Raw genomic sequence first — 17,004 nt, 5'->3', positions numbered from 1 at the left:
CCACTCGATGCCTCAAAGTAATAATAAACCGCCTGAAGCCAGAAAACATCCATTTCATATCGCACGACTATATAAACACGACGCGGAAACCCTGCAATTCTCTAAAGACCACATAGCATTATTAAAGTAAGGCCTTACACGAAACTAATTCAGCGACTCTTATTTGGGATATCCTCTGGGGCCGCCCGGGTAACATGCAATAAAATTCTTGGGCTTCTTTACAAATAAATATACTAGAATATGTAAATGCGATTACGAAATTGTTGGCTTCTAATGTTTATGTTTTAACTCGTTGATTCGTAATAGTCTTAACGTCTTATTCCAACCTACTTGCCATTTTAGACAAACATTTAATTATGTTTCGGTATTGATGATGATATTGGCCTTTCTTATGCGTTTGAGGAACTAACACATAAATATAAATTGGTTAGGTTTTCAATTTAGCAATAACCTTAATGATGGACGAGCGGCGGATGCGCGTTTCTATTCTCAATCATAAATCATATTTTTACACTTGGCGCACGTTTGCTAGAGTAAGCATTAAGCAACTTCGAAAGCAGTTAGTGGCATCTGTGACATGCCAATCGCACTGTGCTTTACTCGGAGAACAGGGAAAGTCGCGTTTATTAAAAGACAAAATGAATAATAATCTGCACCTGTTATGTGTATGTAATATCTAATAACATGTTGATAAGAAATATACTCAAATATTGTGTACAAAGGACTATTTGATTGAAGCAATATTGGGTTTTATGAATCAAATTTAGTTTAAAAATGTAACATTAAAGCTATTTTATAATTTTGTTATAAAGGCAAAATTTTATTACATTATTGCTTATGTAAGTTGCCTGGAATAGATCACTTTAAAGTGATGCATCGTTTTTAGCTGTTTGAGAATTATGTGATACGATATAATATTTTTATTTTTTTCTATGATGTGAATAAGTGTTTAATAGACAAATAATTGTTCTGACAGTGAAGTATACTATACCAATAACTATTTATTATTTACCCTTCTAACGACAGCAATTGGATATGGTTCAGTGATAATCGATAACGGAATTACTTGACGCCATATTCCCAGCGTAGAAAAATGTAATTTACTTTACACTGTGTTAACAAGGTTTGAACACAAGCGTAGAACATGTGACGGTTAAGTGCACGCAACAATGGTGGACAGATAGCATCGAGGAGCCCCTCCTTGAAGCCGCCGCGCTTAACGATCCGCAAGAAACTTCGACATTATGTGCACAGACTAAACTGTTTGTGGGTCACAAACGAAAATAGGACTATCATCAGCAGATGCTATATAAGTTTATTTATCTTCGCGTTTAGAATTAATTCTTCCTTAATAATCGTAGTCAATAATTCACCGATAGTAACTATGTTAAGTCACAATCTCCGTTCCCATATCCTCCTTCCTAGTTCATTCTTGCTTCACATTTCCTATATGCGTACATCCGAGATTTATAGTACATTTGTACTATTAACATATAAACATCTATTATTGCTTATCACTTGCTTCATTAACAGTTCCCATGGTAATACTGTTTTTTATTAAGATACTCCTTTAAAAAACTCAGAAAATGCCAATGATTCCGAATAAGACAATCATATAATTTATTCTATTGAATGAAAATCAATTTTCTAAGCAATCAGTAACGGAATATGGATTACGCATGGCTAAATTTCTTATTGATCTTCAAAGACGCGATCAAAATTGTAAGAGGTTTGATATCAAATATTTGGCCATCCGGATGAAAGTTCGCCCAAGCAGGCAAACCGTCCGAACGCAAGAATGATATATTTATACTATTTAATACAAATTACATTGCAATTACTATTATAGACAACTGGAAACCGAAGAAATCATTTTAAAGAAAAATATTTACTGCTTAAAAGCTAGACAAGAATTCTGTTGTACATATTTATATACTTGGTGCTGGAGACGTCAATTAAAATCCAATTACTCACTAAGCGGCGTAAGTTTCAAAATATAAAAGGAATGTCGATTATTTTTTCTTTTTCTGCAGCATTTCTTATTTATATAGACGCCACGGCTATGCATGGGTGTAAAGCTGATACTAAATATACTCTACTGCATTATTGAATTAATTATGTAATATATAATAAACCTTTATTTTGTCTAACTCAGTATTTAAAAAAATCACGTCTAAATCCGTTACGTAATTATAAAGATCTAATCTTACATAGGTATTAGAGACAGACATCGGAAAGCGACTTTGTTATACACAATGAATTAAAGCTTGTTAAAAATATAAGTTATATGTTCTAATAAAACAATTTTTCTTTAATTTTACTAAAAAAGTGGTTATAAGTATTTTAGTAAAGTTTATAACTTTGGTATTAAAATATTCCATATTTTGTTATTCCAACCACTTGGCTATTTTTACCAAATAAGTAATTCTATCAAGATATTAGATACTTGAATTTGAGTGTAATGTGCACTTGAAATTGTGAAGCACCTTAAGTTGTATCATATTAATAGGTATAATTAAAGGAAACGCTCCATCAAACCAGTGTCCTAGTGTGGAATATGAGAGAGCAGGGAACAGATAACATATGAACGTGCGGTGCACTTCAAACTGTATTCACCGCCTCTCGATGCAGGAAATTCAATTACCTTCTTATACTTTAATGTACAATATCGACACAATCATTTCATTAGGGAGAATCTTGTCGCTCGTAATAACCACACTCGCTCAAACGAACCAATTTGTCCCGTGACGTAATCGACATCTGTTTATACTAACTTTAGGAATCTTTCTCGTTTAATAAATGTCGATGATAAATTCCTGAAAGAGAGCTTGTGAGAGTTTTGATTGAAGCAATTTAAATATAAACTTTTACAAGACATTCGCTTTCTTTTTGTTGATTTTGTTATAACAAAATCAAGTTCTATCATAAGTTAGGACGTCTACAAGTACGCAAAAGTTAAAAAAAATACAAGTAAGCTCAAAATTGTATTTTACCGAGAAGTAACAATCGTATAATATACTGAGCTCATTATTTTAAAATATTGGAAAAATATTAAATATAGAAAAAATTATTCGTCATTCGAACCTGGGTCTTGGGCCATACCACCATTACATACCATTGGATAAATTTATATTATGGGCGGATATATATAATCCCGCCTTCGCAATCGAATTTCTCCTACTGTTTTATATACCAACGGGGCAACCTATCCTTCCTATTTTTTGGGATAATTCAATATTGCATTTTATACTTTTAATTTTTTATACACCTTTTAAAACTTTCAACAATTTCTCATAACATAAATCTAATCAGCCATGTTTGGAACAAAGGATAATCCAGGATTACGACAACAATTCCGATGTCACAACGTTGGACGTAAATCTTTCAAGTTGACATCGATCCACAGCATGCATTCCCAAGCTATGCCACATATACAAAATCCATCATCAACAATTCTTTATACTTATCTCTAACAGTAAACAAACACTTTTCGTTTGAATAATTTACTCGGTGAGGTGAGGCTCTGAATACAATGACACGACTGTAATAGTTTCCGTTTTGAATAAGAGATGCCTATTGTCTCTCTACAGTATTGATTGAGTTCGTCGTCTCTCTATAGATTGTTAGGCTTGTGTGCCATTCAACATTGTCATGGACTTTCCCATTGACTTTTGTAAAATCTATTGCACAAACAATATATTATTATATTGATTTGAGCATATAATTCATCTTTAAATTCAATAATTCATAAAACTCGCTACATATTACGACGCGTTCTTAAGCATTAATAAATTTCTAATTTTAGCCAGCAATACTTCGTCACGTCAAGCCCATGTTGGATCAATGGCACTGACAAGGCAGTATCAGTGAAATCAGTCGCAACTCGCTGTACGTTCACATTTCAGCTGCGTCGGATCGGGACGCTTATCGGGCCGGGCCATTTTAGCTTTAACCCTTTTAAAATAAACAAACTGTCGTACCATCCGAATAAATACAAGCCACGCTTTGACACTGCCACCTATAAATATCTGTAATGAATAGGCGGACGCCATGACCGCAGCAATATGTAATGTCGACATATCCTCGTCTGGATTTATTTAAGTCCTTATTTGAATATTTATATTTCGGAAGTTTGTACCATGTCTTGTTCCCAAAGCAATAAATATTAACGAACACCTATCTATTTATAACCTTCCTTAGAAATGATGTATGTATTTAAAGTCTTTATTATTATAAACCTATTTAATATTTAAATGAATAATGTTTATTAATTATAGAACATTTTTATCTTTACTGTATCATCAAAATATAACACAAGAATAAGGAATTTATCAGTATTATAATGTAACGAACATTTTTAGTTGGAGTTGGCTAAATAGCAGACCACACAGGATGCCTCCATTTGTCCAAGCCCAGACTCCCCATGAGATAACAAACGTGTAGTGCAAGCCGCGCTTCTCTCGGCTGCACTTATCTAAACACTTAACTCGCACCATGCACAAACAAAGCTGCCCCTAACTCATTTTTTATAACGAAACGCCGTTTCTTTTACCCTTTAGGACTTCGCGGTACTGCATGCTTCGCGTGTCTAGTGCCTTTGTTTGCGTCCGGAAATTCATGCATTTTACCGCAACGTGAAGTTAAGGAAAGATACATACGTTACCACAAGAATGTCTTTTTCGTTTAATTTACGGCGTAGGACCGCGTAGCACATAAACTAAAAAGGAGAAAGAATTTTCGTGTCCACTTCCACTAGGTCAGCAATAAAACGAATGTTTAACGAGTTCACATCGTACCTTAAAACGTGCGAGACAAAAAAGCTTTTAAGACAAGTACCATACAAGAAATAAGCTGACGATGAAATCTTTCTAATAATAGTTTTGGTCTTGTCCAAGGTACACGTCACCGGGCGTAACTAACGAATGGCTCGCCCTACAGACCCTAAATACTGAGTCGTAAGTATCAGAGACACGACAGCGGCGGAGCCGATATCTACAGAGGTTGCCGAACATTACCATAACTCTAACCGAACTATAAACGTAATTAGAGACTCCAATAACACTTGGAGCACTCGAGATGCCTTCATCTGTTTTGATTTGGCAGGGTTAATGCTCTAGTGCGTCACACTTTCCTCATTTGTTCCTAGTGAAATCGTTCAACACGTTAATAATTTTGCACAGAATAATATTTTTTTTTTTACTTGACTAGGTATCTGAAGTAAACAATATTACTTTAATTGATACAGCTACCACAGCTAAAGCAAAAAGACCGTTATTGTTCGAATAATGCAATAAGCGTCGGTGAATGTGTAAATCTTTAATTGTTCACTAAGTCAAGTAAGGTTAGCAATTTAAGTGCTGAGGAAGGAAACCAATGACCCGATACCCTTATCATTTATTTGTTTCGGTCAACCGTAAAGCGAAGCTCCGCGCAAGTTAAGTTTTACTGGTCGATTCGCCCTCCACTTGAAACTAACGACTGCACAATAACAGCGCTTCGAACAATCGATTTGTTTTAAACGTGACCTGGTATTCAATTTAATTAATATTTACACAGCTTTCCAGGCGAGTCTGTATTTTTAGAGAGCTTATACATAATTCACACTTTGTTAATTGAAACAAACTGTTATCAATTCTAAAAATATGTTCAAAACGTTTTAATATAATAAAGAACAACATAATAAATGTTATAATAACCATTAAACATCACTGTGACATTTTGATTTATAAAATTATAGTGTGTAATAAATTGCGGGTTGTTCAAATGGGACGGCGTAATTCCGAAATCGAAACCGACCGTATTTAATTGATAAAATATTACTCATGGAATTGTCCTTTAATAAATTTCATGGTTCATGAGTCGGATATGGGCCAAAAATGGAGATGAGAGAATTTTTCGATATATTATAAACGTAAAAAGGGATTGAGCTAGGGACAGACGCAATGTAGTGCAACGGTTAACTGGCGCCCCTTCTCTCGTATCGCCAATTGTTCAACGAATGTACTCCTAACCATTGCAAATGGAACGCATTTTTCTACCCATTTCCACAGTTTCTGCAAAATAGAAAATTCGTTGCAAGCTGTACGGAGCAAATAATTTACCGCATAAAATATTTAAAACGGAAAATTATAACCCTGTGTATTCATCGTGAATATTGTCAACGTATAATTCTTTATCGTGATATTTATTACTCTTTTGACTTTTTCTTTATGACTGTTTTATAATGCAGCTTTCATTTCAATGTCAAATTCATTATGCATGGACAAAGTGTATGGGTTATAAATTTTTCATTCCAACAGGGTTTAAAGATAAGGAAATACTTTAGAAGTTAATTCAACGTATCACTTGTCTTTCGAATAATTATTTAATATTATAACAAAAATATTTTAAGTCTATTGCGGCGTACTAATGCCCTAAATGATTTTTTAACTTTGCTCAATTTTTGAGGGCAATTGTATGTCATAAACACTTTATACTACACATACTATAAAAATATTAACTTTATATAGCATGAAAGTTTCAATTACATTATTTGATGGAAGCAAAAAAAGTATATTTGTGTTTAATAGTAATAGTATCGCCCGTACACACGAGAGCGAACACGATCCATTAGAAGAGGAGGCTGGAATGTGATAACATTTTTCAATCAGGCAGCCACCAAAATATTTACAGTGTAACTGGAAGCAGTAGGGAGAACAATATTGTAGTAGGACAGCTACGCCTGCGGCGCGGTGCGCGGCACGGGCTTTCCTTTTCTTTGTGCCGTTGTCGAAATAATATTGAACTGTGGATAAAATACGACCGTCGAGGGTTTCGCCTGCGAAACCGTTTTTCCGTTTCGCTGAACAATAGCAGGACGTTTAGTTAAGACTTGCGTTTCGCACTGAATCGTGGCTCGCTGATAGTTATCTATAATAATACGCATTCCCCTTAAGGATCGCTCCTTTATACTTTTTATCGTATTTAACAATGAGACATTCTTACCGTCTCGAGATCGCTTTTCTATTGTAAAAGTACATTTTAAAAGTAGGAATTTAAATTAATCTCTTTCGCCTTGCACGCTATTCTTACAGAATCTATTGCCGTGATACATTTGCATTCCTATGCCATTACCATAATAATATCTTCAAACGACAAGTTCGTAATAAAAGGTTATCGCTTTCGCATACGGGTTGCGGGTAAGTATGGAAATTGTAAGTGTGCGCCGCCCCTCGTGCGGCTCGCCTAGCCAGGACTAATGGAAAATTGTTTATCACTATCGAGTTTCTGCGCGTGAGCACGATTATTTACGTGCGGGTCCCCGCAGTACGAGCGGTACGAGACCGGTAATTGGCCGTTTATTCAGTATCGCCGGTATCGCTTCCATTCATTCTCGCGATAATAATGCCCGAAGCGCTTGGAACGCAGTAGACTAGTTTGATACGATTGCACGGCTGTAGATCCATTGATAAACTCAAAACTGCCGCTGGAAAGGTTTAATTAAAATCTGAGTTTGAAACGACCGATATTTCTACAATTTTTAGTTACCAACGCTTTAAAGAAATAATCAGGTAATAAACCGGTACGGGGATGCATTTCTTGTTCAATAAAATGTAATAAAAATATATAAGCATATCAGTGAAATATAAGTGAATAAAACACACAACAAATTATTGTAGTAGCTACTGACATTTTCAAAAGCTGCATAAACATTTGCATGCAATTAATATGTGGATGTCTTCTTGTAAACTAAAGTGGGAATTTTACGGAACCACTTAAAATACGCCTTCTGAATATACGGAGCTGGGTTAGGTAATTATTTATTAAAGCTTCCGTCGCTTGATGTATTTCCAAGAAAATTATATTTGCTAAATATATTCACGTTCGCGAATGCAGAACTCTCGCTAGGCACCGACACTCGGCAGCGGGCCACACTCTTCCATTCATGAATCAACTTCAACGTTACCTAACCGTACCCTGAGGCGAGTAAAACAAACAGCACGCTATGAGAGTTATTATTAATAGTAGCGAGTTCAACGATTTCAACTCTGCCATATTTAAATCACAGCGTATGCTGGATTGTACAAAATGCAAATTTATTGACTGACATTAATGATGTTCTGCAAGACCAAGGGAGCACACGTCAGTTGCATTATCGGTAATTAATATCGTTTAATTGATAATCTATTTAAAATGTCGTTTTTTATTTAATAATAGACTTTACATTTCTTATGCAACACCAATTATCGTTTCCAATTATGGAATCGTTTAGATGATTCGTAATTAATCGAATGGGTGTGATTGAGATGGAACGGTACCTCCGGAGCACATGCCGAAAGTCTAAGATAAATTATTAGATTAGAGATTACGTCTTTCAATAATTTAATTAATGAGTGTAACGGTTATCACTTAATAATTACATTATTTTTTAAATCACGAAAATTCGAACTGTCAATACTTATTTCGCCTGTAAATTATTTAACGTTTGGCGTATTTGAGCACTTTAAATCGAAAACCCAATTTATAACGCAATATTGGCGGCAATTTTATTACATGTCTTGGTAATAAACGCGATTGTAGAGGGCGGAAATTGGCAGAGCGCGGTACCGCCATTGTTACACATTTCGTTTTAAATTGAGGGGCTTTCTTAAATTTACACCCGTGACTTGCAGGCGAGGGTCGGTAGGGACGAGCCTTCAAGCCACACTTACAAATTCAAATCAATCGATTTACTTTGGTACTATTTTATGAATTCGTTCTCGAACTTTTTATTAACATTCATTATTACGTGCGTCTGCTCTTGTAGGTTTCGGAGAGTTTTCGAAAATTAAATTAAAGCCTTGGAAATTTGTGGAATTTTCATTAACAAGTTTAACATCAACAATTTTGCTGCTACTTATGATAAATCTTTATAGCTTTTATATATCTACCACTACCTACATACATTTCATATTTAATATTGAGAAATTAATATCTTTAGAACTTAGTGCACATCAATCTTTTGTCTCATACAAGTAATTATGTGTTTATTCAGATAATATACATATATTCAGATAATATACAGTTTGCACTACACAATGAATACTGGTAACAATCAAACACTGCAATCAGCGTCGAATCGTTGTTGAATCTTTCGTCTGACAATTCACTATTATGAATGTATTCATTCAATTCATGTACATCTGATGCAATTAACTTACCGATTTTGAATATACCATTAATTACACCCACAGATGATGCCAACCCCTTCCATTTCATTGTTTCAACATGAAAAGATTTCGTACTTCAATATTAATTTATTCGTAAATGCGTTTATTCTGTATATAAATGATATAATTACGTACGTTCAGTTTGTTGCATATTAGCAAAAATTATCTCATATATGTATTTATAATATAGTTATTTGCTAGTAATGAAAAGAGTTTCAACGATACCTAAACGTCGACAAACCGGTTCGACCCAATAATTTTAGGTCTAAGAACATAGCGGCTCACCTCCGCAAACCTATATTTAAGAATGCAATGCAATAAAAGCACATCGCTGTCCGGTTCATTCTCGCACGACCGTACAAGATAAATGGTTGGAGTGGCCGCACCGAAGGAGACGCGTTCTCACGGCCCGTGCCTGCATTTTACTCTTTTTGTTTCATCTGGTTTCCGAGTTAGAGGTCGGTCGAACCGCTCCGCACCTAGAATTGACCGCTGCACGCGCGATTACAACGATAAAAACTATGTGACCACGACGCGCCACGGATGTCTAACGAGTTCCTACAACTACCTGCTGTGAAAATGGCGATGCATCGCGTTGCTATCCTACGATCAATATTTTTCTTGAATTCTTTCGCCGTCCACAAAAACAACGTTTACCGTTGTGCACTGTGCTCGCAGTTGTTTTGTTTCTGATTTGTTTAATTAAAATGTGGACTCGTATGCATAAAATGAGGTGTCTAGCGTTAATTAGTGCAGCTTTTCGTGCAACGTAACACCTCTCATTATTTACCGCTTCATTAGGAGAGTTCCCTTCGTGAAGTGCTGTCAAAATCTTGCTACACTTTCCTGTCTGCGCCTTTAAATACTTCGATCCGACAATAGCTACTGTCGTCAACCTCATCTATTGTCTTTGCTGTCATATTTCACCACATATCAACCCGAGATAAAGTAACGTTAAATTTTTCAACAAAATATTAAACCACGTCTTAAATTTTATTTCAAAACTCAATCATAATAAACAAAAACCAAATTATCGTTCTGGCCATTTCGATATTGCGCGGAAATGATGTGCACTGACCAGTAATGGCTCCACGAGATTCAAAACTATAAAAAGATAATGTGTAGAGACGATATAAAAATCAATTTGGAGTACTGTTACAAATGGCCGATGTAATAATGTACAAGTTTTTTATAGTTATATCTTTTTGTCGTAATTTTTTCTCATCCTATTTATTTGATTATAATTTTAAAAAGCAATAAGTTTTTTTTACAATCAAAATAGTTAGTAATATTGACTACATTGAACTTACAAAATGGCATTGAAGCTACATAAGTCCAATGCTTAGTTAGTTAACAGTTAAATTAAAATAACATTATGGTTTATTCAGTATTTAATACCTACTTCAAATTCTAGAGTAAAATGAAATACACCTTTCGTTCGACGTACAAATTATACTTAAAACTGTGCTAAACAAGCCTTGAAAGATACACCTCATTATTTATAATGATATGAACTTAATAAGAACTAATTCTTTTGTTTAAAGCGAAATAATTATACAAGCGTCAGGTGGCGGACGTAACGCCTGACGCCATATGGTATAAATTTCAACCTTTAAAAGTAGTGACTGAGAATTTCGTATAATTGATTAATGGTTTCTTGTCCAACCTGCTTAAATGTTCCGATCATCTTTTTTTGTTGTAATCTCGGATAATGATACGTTTTGATTGTTATAAAAAACGACGACCATATGTTGCGGGACACCGATTATATAAGCAACTGTTGTTCGGCAAGTTATTTTCAATCCATATCGAATTTCACAAGATTTCCGAGAGAAAATGAGGAATAGATGAATTCTATGGGTTTTGTTTTCTTACAAATGATTTGTTATGAGAATTTAGAAATTAGATAATCAAATTGAATATAGACATTATTTTATAAAGAAATACGTGTAGGTACTACTAGTATTGTAATAAATATTAAATTATCTGTGATATGTAGGTTTTAGAACCGAAAATAAAATCGTCATTAAAAACTAATTTTAACTTGTCTGTTTCAATTGTAATTAATATTAACAAGCGCTATAAAACAAAATGGTACAAAATGCGAACGCAAAAATAATGAAAAAAATAAATAAAAAGCATTTATGAGAAATTTTGAAAGAATAGAAAAAATTTTTTGATCACGAGGCAGGATCCGAACCTGCGTATCTTGCCTAACCGTAGCAATATTCTTTCAAAATTTCTCATTTATAAAGCATTTCAATGCTATAAAACTAAAAATTAAAAAGCATTTACTTAGCGGAAAAAAGGAGAAAAATAAAAATATTTCTTTTGAATATGTTTTAACGATTGGTCTTTTCAACAGGATGACCGGGACGGGTATGTCGAGCGGCATGGGTGGAGGCACCCTGGGCGGTCACTGCCAACTCGCCAACCAGCCGCTGGTCATGCCGGTGTTCCCCCTGCGAGCTAGCCAGCCCAGCCCGGTGCCAGTGTACTCGCCATCGAGGTTTCACATAGACAAGCGGTGTCAGCATAGGTGCACGTGGAAATGCCTAGCCATAGCTATGATATGCCTTTGCGTTATCCTCGCAGCTATGCTCGCATACTTTATAGGTAAGCGATTTTTATAATATATTTAAGAGTGTAAACTCGTCTTTTGAACCTTGAACGAACAGGCTATTTAACTTTAAAGTGGTTTGATGTGAGATAATTCAAAAATTATATGTTGTATGCATTGATTCACATTATTTAATTAGATAGCAAAAAGACTTCTCTTTTAATAGATAAATTAAAAGTAGCGATTACTTTTTCTACAGAATAAAAATGAGGATCGACAAAAAGCGGAACTCTTTGAAATTTATGACTAACGATCGTTGAAACAAAACTCTAACGTTAAAATATATCATTGTTTAGTTAATCACGGCGGGGCGTCGGTGCGTTCGTTAAGCTAGCATTTTTATTTACTCGTTTGGTATGCAGATTAGATTGTTTCCAATATAAACATTTCTCAATCCATTAGCTCGCTGATGTGCATCTAAAATCAGCTGAATTAAGCCTTCATGAGCTTTTATAAACAAAGCAGGGGATTTCTTTTTTTTTGAGACGATGTTTCTGTACTAAATAAGTAAACAGGTGATTCTTGTGTAGAAAGATATCATTATACATTAATAATAGAAGTTATTCAATTTATTCGTATATGAATAATGGATATCTCTTTTAGGAATTTGTACTGGCATATTTGATTTGTAATTTACGTTTTTATCAATCGCTAAACCACCATGTCCCACACATGTCACTTAAGATGAAAAATTTAAAAGAAATAAATAACAAACTCTGATATAAATCACATCCCCGATCCCAGTTCTTCGTATGAAACAATTTTTAATTTCCCCGTCTATAAATCCTAATGTGGGTTTCTCATTTGTTGTCGAGTATTGCCCGCAGCGAAGATTTTCTCCAACGGGGGTAAACTTAATGTTTCCTGATTAGAAAATCCAAAAGTATTGCAAGTTATCTTTATATTATTAAGTCCCTTCCCTCGGGGCACAATTTCTAAACAGGATAGTAGCTTATCGCTGTCCAAAATTATTTCGAAATTCCCGGTTATAATATGTTCTTCATTTTTGTTCTTTTATTGTGAGCGTAGTATATTATTTCCCAAAACTCAGATAAGGCACAATTTTATAAATGTCGTGACACAATTCTTACATTTATAGACCTGTGCTTTTAATGCATAAAGGTATATAAAAAAACTTATCACCAGATAAAATGAATATTGTATTAGCTTCTTCCGTATGCAAATGAGTTGATCAAATATCGATGCTGCAATGAAAACAGACGTGAACATTATTATATCTCTTTGTTTAGATCTCGAAAGAACATCGTAAAAAGTAAACATCAGAAAAAATATAAATGATGCCTCTAACCTGCGGCAACGCGATGCGTGCCCCGAGCCCTCGCTTCTGTGTTAGCGAGGTTATAAATTATCTTACACAGCAACGTCCCTTATAATTTTACTACGAATATATCAGCCAATCGCAATCTTGCCGGTCCTACTCTTCATAAATTAAAAAGAAAATTTGTCATGTCACATCACAGGCGTTCAGAAATCATTTCGCTTTCATAAGTTATAAAGGATAAAACATTACACAATTAATGAGTTAATGTTTTGGAATGTGTATAATTAAAAATTTAATTGTTAAGATGAGTTGTCGCATCCTTATAGAAAAAAACAGCGAGTGGATTAAAAATTATACATATAATTAACATTGAAATATGTTAATTTTTTATTTGTATGTTCCTTCCTTAGTGTGTTGTGATGTCCCTGTTCCTTCTTTCAAACATTTGTTTCCAAATAAATCGCATCGTGTAATTTTTATGACAGTATTTTGGTGCGATCTCTCAATTTTAAACCCCATACATAAAAATACCTAAAAATGTACCTAAAAGACAGCACATTATTTATGGGTTTAATCACTATCCACTCCACTATTATACGTTATTATATTAAATTACATGTCTCAAACCAGAATATATATGGATCATAATAACTAAAATACGTTGACATAAAGCAAGATCCCTGTGATATAATAAATCAATACGAAAACAATAATATATGGGTCGTTAAAATATAAGCGTATAAATTCTAATTTGTCACTGGGTGCGTCATTCGGGAGAATGACATTAAACGTGAGGAGTGGCTGTGACAAAGTCGTTTTCATTCAGTTATTTTGGAGCATTCTTCAATCGACCGCACACGCGCTTCTTGCGATAAAACTCGTAACCGCAGACACATTTAAGAGATCGCAAAAATAGCATCAAAAAGATGCCGAATACACTTGGAGTGATAACTACCTCTGACCTACATACGGACGGAATCTGAGGAAGCTTTTACGAAAACTCGTGAAAGATATCAGATTTTAAATATTAAACGATGATAGCTATACGTTTTCTACGTTTCGTATTTTTACTTTCAATTAAAACATGAAATATCTAGAAAACAACTTAAAAGTTATAAAACGAACTATGAATAAGACTAGCAAACTGAGCTAATGGATATAGAAATATTAAAACAGAGTGCAACATATGGTAGAGAGGTTTTTAGGTTGTTTCCAAATCCATATTAGGCGATACCAATTTTAGACAGCAAACTGCATGTTTTCTGAATGTTATTATTCACAAATAAATATCAAAGTATGTATATAAGTTTTTACGTAGAGTATTGCACCGACAAATATACAGTCAACGGTTTGATCTATAAATATCATGTGATGGAATATCATTGTTTTTTGGGTTAACGACTATACTATACATTTTATAAAAAAAAATATAGTGCAACTTGCTCGACTCTTACATTTTTATTGAAAGTTTCAGTGAATTTATTACTAGTAATGAAAATAGAAGAAGATTACATTTTCTTCAATTCTTAAACGCAATGTAATGAACCGGATCAATACTAAATATTTCAAGACGACGGATCTTATCGTATCGGATCTCACTTCATTTAGATTCCCATTAAATTATAAGGGATTGTAGATAAACCTTAAGTACGTGATATGTTGCATACTGATCGCGGCAACTTTTCAAAACGATATATGTTTTTCTAATTGAATGACTTATACACGTTCGAATTACCGCATTTAGATTTTATTCAGATATACCGTAATCTAAATAGATATCGTGATCGTGAAATATGCCGATCCCAAGCAATACTTGATATAATATGTTATAAAGTAGATATATATTACAATAAACCTTCTAATCTTCTTAGTTCAAGATTATACCCGAAAGTAATGTTCTCACTTCTAAAGTTAGTAAAACTCTATGAAACGTTTATCAGAAGCAAAACTTACATTGCGGTTACGTTACAAATCAGTTTTACTGGGATAATTACCTGCTGTAATAGAAACTTTAGCCATTATATACGGTGCCTGCATACTTTAGAATCAATACTTTAGTCTAGGTAAGCTACGTCTGTGAAGCGAATTTGTAATGGAATTATGTAAAGATTGAACATCCAAGGATTTTTTATTTATTTAAAAAGCATTTATTACTAAGCCAATAAATAAAAAGATAAGGAACCATTTTAATAAAAATCTTTTCTACGGAATTGAATGGATAAAACTATTCCATAGGTTATAATAAAATATAATTTGTATCTATAGAATACAATAAAATGTTTGTCGAACACGCCTTTTAATTCCGGATGTGTAGCAAATAAAAAGTGGTTCTATAGTTCAATCCGACATTAATCCTGGGTCCGCAGTAGTTTTGCTGGTGTAATGAAAAAATGTCTAACATCTGTTGCACCCTTCATTACGTATAGGCACGATCAACGGGACTAAAGTGTAGCGTCAGCTTTTTAATGTAATTGAAAATTTAAGAACCCCAAATGTTTTATTAAAGCTCGCACTAACTGTAACGAATGTGCGACACCATTGGTAATATGACAGTGCACATGGCAGTTTCTGTGATTATTATCAAAAGTTTTTGTATTTTCCTTATTATGCTGTGAAAAAAACAGCAAAAAAGTTTGAATAAGTTGTTTTATTTTCATTCTTACAATTTAATATAGTGAGGCGGACATTTACATCGAAACATTTTGATATGACAACCTGTACCCAATGTAATAATAATTTAGCATTACATTTTAAATTTACGATATAATATACTGTATAATATAGACACGATCAAAAGAAATTAGATCTATCAATTGTTGTTCGCCCATCATACGATACGCGGCAAACAAAACGTCACCCTCGGTGAACGCAGATCATATTTAAGGAAGAAAGAGACGTCAGTACTTTCTGTTGACAATAAAAGAACGAGACGACACACACGAGGTACAGGAGATTTATCACGTGACTAATACCAAGTCAGTGCGACAGGCCGCCGTTTTCTATCCCTCGGGACTCCATCAAACGAGTTTCATTCCCCCATCGCACGATGCAATCTATGCTGAATCGTATTACAATAAATTGCATTAACTCGAAAAATAGTACCGATAGCAAACATCGTCCATCTGCACACAATCGTCCCGTGATCTCTTAGACGTATTCAATATAGACTACCCTCCATTTCCGCGTTGCCATACTATGGCGAAAATTTATAGATTTTACGAGGGATCATCGAAAAGTCGCGACATACCACAGTGCAATATATCATTTTTGTGGGCGGAAATTGCGTCATTTACGCTCGTTTGCTCGTACTTTTCTGTTGTTTACGACCATTCGTTTATTTTGAACTGAAATTAATGAATATAAGTCGTTTTCTTTCAAATTTCACTGACATTATTATTTTTGTTATTTTTTACCGGAACTTAAACAATAGCTATATAAATAATACGTGTTAACTGAATTTGTATGTAACTATACTTACATATAAGTCTAATGTCGAAGAGCGCAAAGACCCGATAAAATTATAATAGATTACAATATAATCTAATTCTCTAATCTCTTAAAATTTATTGCGTTTACAGCACTATTTAGACCGGCTATTTTATTAGAAAAATGGGAATGTTAATGTTTATCTCAACACAGCAGCCGAGGATTTAAAAATCAATACGATTTCCAACTTGCCGTCTATGAATAAATTACCGATTTAACCATAGATTGTCGAGATGATAAAACTTATTGTCGTTAACTATCGACCCTCGGCTAGTTAAAGTAAATTGCCCAATTCGGAGCGCAAGCGGCCAAATGGCGTCAACGCATCGAGATCTTATCTCAAAGTAATTTTCTAGTATAAATATTTTATTATTGTTACTTCTCAACTTACAATTCTTACAGATAACAAGTATTATACAATCACAATC

The 17,004-nt window shown here is 34.1% G+C and overlaps 1 protein-coding gene across 6 annotated transcripts in view; it reads left to right on the top strand.

The window, feature by feature from the left end:
* Positions 1-17,004, top strand: part of LOC119833662 (teneurin-a) — a 213,835-nt gene that overhangs the window by 177,083 nt on the left and 19,748 nt on the right. For 3 of the 6 annotated variants that reach the window (XM_038357781.1, XM_038357780.1, XM_038357782.1), the window contains 2 exons: positions 4,896-4,955; positions 11,554-11,804. In XM_038357781.1, the coding sequence (XP_038213709.1) occupies positions 4,896-4,955; positions 11,554-11,804 (311 nt within the window). The remainder of the gene's footprint in view (positions 1-4,895; positions 4,956-11,553; positions 11,805-17,004) is intronic. The other 3 variants (XM_038357777.1, XM_038357778.1, XM_038357783.1) reach the window with 1 other exon arrangement.

The sequence above is a fragment of the Zerene cesonia genome, chromosome 17 (genome assembly GCF_012273895.1).
Source record: "Zerene cesonia ecotype Mississippi chromosome 17, Zerene_cesonia_1.1, whole genome shotgun sequence".
Lineage (NCBI taxonomy): Eukaryota > Metazoa > Arthropoda > Insecta > Lepidoptera > Pieridae > Zerene > Zerene cesonia.
The sequence above is the reverse complement of the archived record's forward strand: the minus strand, read 5'-3'. Positions and strand labels throughout refer to the sequence as shown.